The following is a 6,518-nucleotide window of genomic DNA, read 5'->3' as shown; positions in this document are numbered from 1 at the left end:
GCTGTTTTGTAACCATGACTACTTTTGGCGGTGTATACAAAAATATTGCAGGTGTTAATATCTAATAAGCTTCACTTTACATCATTATTTAAGATTGTTGCAACACGGTTTTTATTTGAATTATGTCTGAGCACGATATTATAGAGTTACGTACATTTAATGTTAATAATACAAATGAAAGTGATACAGAATATCATGAGATTAAAAATGAGGTTTTGCTGGATACTACGTTCTCGCCCGAGACGCCGGCAAAACTACCGAACGCGTATGATTTTTTCACACAATTTGATGTGAAATCCTCAAAAAAGCAAGCGAAAAAGAAGAAGAAAAGCAGAAAAAAAGATTCATCTAATATTATGGATATCATTACTTCAGAACTAGCGTCAGAAGCTCCTTTAGTGAAAAATGTTATTACAAAAGTTTATTACTCGAAAGAGCAGGAATCTTATCTAGAGAAAACACCGAGGTTTCAGAAGATTTACCGAAGAAATCAACCTTGGCGAGGTGATGTAGAACATGGGTGAGTGAAATTTGTACATCATGTCATGTCCATGTCTCGCTGCTGAGCACAGGTATCTTTCAACATGAGAATGGTTTCGACAACAAGTGACCAAGCCTATTCGTTGATTTGTACGCTACTTATATTTAACAAGAATTAATTTTAACTTCTCTTTTCACAGATGGAGTCATAAGCCACTTAATTTAAGTCCAGTGTTTCCCAGAGTGCTAGAAAATGCTATAGCTAAAGATGAAATCATACCTGTCCAGTACGTTGAACCAGTTATGTTTAACGATATCATTTCAGAGTACCAAGAATACGACACAAACAAATCAACAAAGTTTTTAGATATAGCTTTGAAAAACATTACATTTCTTCATCATCACGATTTCTCGTTGGAGAAATTGCTTAGTGTGAAACTAATCGATTGTTATGAAGAATATTGTGGCAATCAAAAAGAAATTGAAGAAACATTGAAAAATATCGAAATTAATAAAAAGACGAGGGACAATCTTAAGCAACAACTTATTAACATAAGCTCGAATAAGAAGGAAGATTTAAGATTCGATCAAACGGTGTTAAAATATACGGGAAAGTTTTTGCATTTAAAAGATAAATATTACCAAATGGTAGATACTGAAAAGGAGTTACAACATAAAGTTAAATCACTTTGGGCTGATATAGAAATTATACGCCATAAATCCGGAAGTAGGGATACAGAATATGTTATAGAAATGACCAATAATGTTCTGGATGATGAATATTTTGAAAAAGAATGGACGCAAGTATTTGAAAACGAGTATTCGGATATGCTAGACAGATTAGAGTATGAGTATGTCAATAAATATTTAGAATATAAGGAATTTAAACTGAATTACGAAGCGGGTGATCGTGAGCGAATAAAAACATCAAGACCAAAATTGCATATTGATCAGGATAAACTAAAAGAAGAAGTGGACGAAATTGTTAATAAAATTGTAGTTAAAGAGAAAACTTACATAGCTCTTAAAGTAAATAAACTTGCTAAAAATGATTTAAGTGAAAATAAAACGAAGCATAACTATAAATTTAAAATTTACGTCGATAATGTGTTTGTTTGCGAATCAGAAAGTATTACTTCTCAACTTAAGTTTAATTATGTAGATTTTATTGATATTTTATCAATTCAAATATTGCCAAATAATACATCATTAGACATATTTTTATGTGAAGACGAAATTAAAGTATCATCTATAAACGTGAATTTGTCTAAAATACGAATCAGTATTTCTACTGCTAATTTCCGAAGAGAAAAATTCGTGTACAATAACACTGTTGAACCAACGGCTCAATACATTGGTAGTGGATTTGAAATAAAAGAGATAGTTGCGAAAAATAAGGTAAGACTTAAAACGAGTAACATGTTCAAAGGAAAATTGTGTACTGTTGCTGAAGTTAATATAAAAATAGGATGGAGTGATCGGCTTAACGAAAATCAACTCGAATCAATAAAGGAATCAATGTCTAATGGGAGACAAATAAAACGAATGTTGCATGGGATAGATAAACCAAATGTTGGTTTACTGACAGATATCATTGAAAATATTTATGATAAAAAGGTAAGCGATGATGCCCATTTAATAAAGGCACTTCAAGATGCGTGTAAAAGTACTGTTCAGGACGATGTCACATTCAAAATTAACGAAAACAATTCTGAATTCGTTCGGTTAAAATTATTACATTTACGAAACTCTGGTGGGTTTGATGATATAACAGAAAAAATGGTGCCATTATTTGCGAGTCAAATTTCTACGGAGCAATTGTATTGTTTGCAAAAAACTGAGGAAAAAGAATTTCATCTGCAGTATCTGGAAGCTAACACAGATATGGATCCGATTGATCTACAAAGATTTATGAGCGTGAAATATATGGAGAAATTAAATGTGAAGCTTAAGAAGAATTTAAATGAATTCCTTCTAAAGAAAACGTATAAGGATGTAGTCAGGGATTATAAGGATTTGAGTTTAAGGTACTCATCTACTTCGTCGTAAGTCATTAATTTTAAGTTATTTTGAAATTATTCTGTTACTGATTATTTTGTGTTTATTTCATTTTCAGGGGCATATTTTCCAATCAATCAAATTTTGATTTGGAGGCAACAACAAATATAGCTAAACAGCAGTTGCTATCGGAATGTTTGATAAAAGAGCACGAGATTAGTATAACAATTTTGAGAGCGTTTAATCTACTGGATAGGAATACAGCGATCATCTCTGAAGATGTAGAAGACAACGATAGTATTGCAGGTGAGTTCTAAGTAGTAAATTAAGAAAATTACGCTTTGCAGAATTCAATTTTTATGGGATAAAATACCAGTTGTTTAATTACGCAGGTTTCAAAGTGCGTCCGTTGAGGCCTTTTATTAGAACAAACTACCATGGTGTATCCGTTCAAAGTTCTACTGCCATAGGATGTCATCCCACATGGAACCATACTATGAAGATAAAGACCAAGTAAGGAAAAATATGCGTTTGTAACAAAGAACAAAAGAAAACTTGTGGATTATAAATTTGAATATTGAGCATAAACAATTAATAAATTCGTATGTGAACAAACTAGTGATAGTTCGTCACTAGTTTAAGTATAGTAGTAATCTTGACTATTTGTAAGTGCTACATAAATTATGCTTGAATTAAGATAAGTGCGTCGCACGGTTTTTGAAAAAATACTACATTCAATTGTCAGATTGTCTCCTTTGTCCTCAATTCACGTGAACGTCTACGATGAGTGCAAGGTGGACGTCAGCGAGGCTTACTCCGATGAAGAGCCTTCGTCGCTCAGCAAATCTGTTCACTACAGATATTACAATAAGTGGCTGGGGACTGTTCAGATACCATTGTACACCGTATTGAGCTTGGGATCAGTAAGAGCATTTTATAAAGAAGTTTGAGGTAAAACACAATCACAAAACAATTGATTTATATTTTTTGAACTTTCCAGCTTCGTGGAACATTCAAAATAACGTCACCACCACTCCTATTTGGCTACGACAGCTCAGAACCCAAAGAATCAAAATCAATAATTCCAGAAGTTATGCAACTCATGAAAAAAGAGACATCTTTCTTGACCCTGCATATTACGACAAACCTTTTTCATTTGGGAGGGTTTCAAGGGTACACGCAACCCGTACCTAACTCCGAAGATGATTTGATTATTACACACTTGAATACATTTGTGACTGATTATCTAAATGAATTTCCGTCGAGAAACATATCTCTAACGTTTATTGATAGTTCTGCAAAAAATAAATGTGTAACAGAGTTTTTGCAACCAATTCCATTGCCTGATTCTGAATGGTTTCCTAAAGATCCAAAAAGAACAGAATCGGCAGTTTCAAAGAGTTCAGGACATTCGAAGAGTTCATCTTCCAAAAGCAGTAGAAGGAAGTTGTCGATCGCAACAAATGGAGAAGATAAGGAATCTGAAAGCAGTGTGCATGAGAACATATGGAAAGGTGCAGAAACTAGAGTGGATCCAGTTTCAAAGTCAATGGACGCAGCAGTACGTTACGTAGCACTCATACCTACTTACGAAATAGCAGAGACCCATGTTGTTACTCTGAGAGGAAAAGTATGTATACCTTTTCTATGCACATGGTAAATAAAAGTAAGCTAGCAAAACCTAGCACAGGTAAAAAATCATAACATCGATTGCGATAGATAGCTGATTAATGCTTCGAGGAATGTTTTTCTTAGACTCGATCATGTCTACCACTCGACTCAACCACTGCAGATATATGGCTACAGTGTGCCTGTTAAACATCTGGCAAATCTCGTTGTGGTCTTACTTTTGGAATATTTCAAGTAACAAAAGTTCAAGAAGTTCGTTCAATTATTTTCCCCACTTTTCTAGGAACTCCTCAAAGTTCTCTACGGTTCTCCATTAGACCACACATTACTACTGGCTTGCTATTTCCTCCACTTGGGAATAAGATGCTGGGTGGTGACTGGGCTGGCGTTGCCACGTGGGTTGAGTACCTACGTACTGGTTAAGTATGATCTGAGGAACAGAGTTGTTATGTCCAAAGATCCACAGAAGAGTAGAGGATTCTTGAGTAGAAATGATGGGTATGTGTGATTACGATCGCGAAAGTCTTTGATATATAAAAAAATATTTCTATAAATACTTACAAATAAATAAAACTGCGTTGCTTATACCTGCCTTGTAACAAAATCTACTAATTTGCAAATAAGAACCCTAAAAATAGTAAAAAAAGAATGTATGTATCTTATTTTGAAAAACGCGAGGAATCTTTTGCTGAGTTATCATGTTAAATCTGTAGTAGATGGCGTCAAGGATGAGTGAAAAATATGACGATATTTTGTTTGTTTTAGCAAGCAGTATACTTGGTTTGTGTATGATGCGGTCAGTGGGGAGAGGTTTGAACTGAGGGACGCTGGCTGTCCCTTGAAGACGGTTAGCTATGCCTTTGACGCAGAGAATGTAAGTTAAGATTTCATAAATTATCCTTGAGCGGTCTATGCAGTTATTCCATAAACAAACTTTTTTATTTACTTTTGTTGACTTTTTAGATATGGGTAAATATACAATCATCGCAGGATTGCGAAAGTGTATCTTTCGATTTTACAAGATCTTCGGACTGGCAGCCTGTAAGTTCATATTTCGATATTTGCATATGTGATAATGTTGATTCTTTTTTTATATTTGAACCTAACGATAAAGCAGACGTGCTACCTGATTGAAAGAAGTTAACGTCGCCTGTGGACATTTGGAACACCACAGGAGTCGCCAATGCATCGCCGGCAGAAGGAGAGTACTTGTTGCACCTTTTTTGAATAGCCATGTCCTTAAATTAGTCTATAATTATGTTAAAACAGACAAGATAAGTATTTTTGCTATTTTTTCTTTACTTATTAGGTGTTTGAAGATCCACTATTCATAATGAAGCAACCCCCATTGATTGACAGTGGGTTGTATTCGGCGCCACCAGAAATAGAGCAGTTGCGTTCGAGTCTAGAGGCTAAAGTGAAGAGCAAGGTTCAGAAGTGGCGGTCGCACATGAAAACTATATGGAATAGGTAGTAATATATTAATATTTAAATGTAACAGTAAATATCTTTTCAACTGCAAGCCTTTTCGTATTTAATCACTTTTTATGTAGATTACCGCGTGCGGTTCGCCCACTGTCCTATTATTACCAACAGAAGCCCTTAAATGTAAAATTCTCCATTTTTGAGGAAAAATTGCAATCATTATAAAATGATTTTTATAACATGTATATTGAAATTGATAAAGGGTGTTTTAAGATTGGTCAGTAATGGTTCGTGATATTGTTCAGGTACTGCAGCAGTTTGCTACGAGAGATGCTACCTCATTGGGAATACTGGGCGTTTAATCCAATGGAACCCAGGCCCGTGCCCGGACAACGACTTAAGCAATTGATGGTCACTTACAAAGTATGTATCCACAGTCTACATGCCATTGAATATAAAACATCTAGTTTAAAATTGATTAAGTGATAATGGTAGAAAAGTTTATTACAGGCAAATTGATTATTTCCAAATTTTTGTTTATATCTGTATGTCTCGTAGCCTGGAAATGTATTTTGATAAAAACTATATTTACATAGTAAGAATTATACTCATGCTCAAGGCAGTTCATAATGATACAAGACGACGTCCGAGCGTTTTCATCGATGCGAATTAAATTTCACATATTATAGTTACATACTCACTTGTATATGGTTTAACCCTTAGATGTTCGGTTTCCCGCTCAACTTGCCGTACGTGAGCGCCAAGAGCGTGACGTCCGGCGTGAAGAGCACCGGCGTGCACCTTAACGACGACCCCGCCGTGGAGTTCGGCCTGGCCGTCGAAGTGTACGCCTACCCTAACAATGTTCTTAGTGTTTGGGTGTTTCTAGCTAGCATTACTAGAATATAGCTCTTGTAATTATTATTTTAAGTTTTAATACATTAAAAATACAGTAATGGATTTATACACCATGCCACCATTTTTTG

At 34.9% G+C, this 6,518-nt stretch overlaps 1 protein-coding gene across 1 annotated transcript; it reads left to right on the top strand.

Moving 5' to 3' along the window:
• Positions 1-24: 24 nt before the first annotated feature.
• Cc2d2a (Coiled-coil and C2 domain containing 2A) lies at positions 25-6,506 on the top strand. The gene is made up of 12 exons (XM_073091012.1): positions 25-520; positions 681-2,507; positions 2,597-2,784; positions 2,871-2,991; positions 3,224-3,401; positions 3,479-4,108; positions 4,391-4,605; positions 4,873-4,981; positions 5,071-5,148; positions 5,417-5,577; positions 5,838-5,955; positions 6,256-6,506. Exons 1-12 carry the CDS (start codon positions 123-125, stop codon positions 6,439-6,441), a joined length of 4,209 nt encoding a protein of 1,402 aa, XP_072947113.1. The 5' UTR covers positions 25-122; the 3' UTR covers positions 6,442-6,506.
• The last annotated feature ends 12 nt before the right edge of the window (positions 6,507-6,518 follow it).

This window comes from Epargyreus clarus, unplaced genomic scaffold, assembly GCF_041222505.1.
Source record: "Epargyreus clarus isolate Ecla_fem2 unplaced genomic scaffold, WU_Ecla_fem_2.2 ptg000034l, whole genome shotgun sequence".
Classification (NCBI taxonomy): Eukaryota; Metazoa; Arthropoda; class Insecta; order Lepidoptera; family Hesperiidae; genus Epargyreus; species Epargyreus clarus.
The sequence above is the reverse complement of the archived record's forward strand: the minus strand, read 5'-3'. Positions and strand labels throughout refer to the sequence as shown.

Coding starts and splice junctions, on each gene's coding strand:
- Cc2d2a (XM_073091012.1), top strand. CDS start 123: ATGTCTGAGCACGATATTATAGAGTTACGTACATTTAATGTTAATAAT. Junction 4,109..4,390: donor TTGTTACTCTGAGAGGAAAA/GTATGTATACCT, acceptor CCACTTTTCTAG/GAACTCCTCAAAGTTCTCTA. Junction 4,982..5,070: donor ATGCCTTTGACGCAGAGAAT/GTAAGTTAAGAT, acceptor TTGACTTTTTAG/ATATGGGTAAATATACAATC.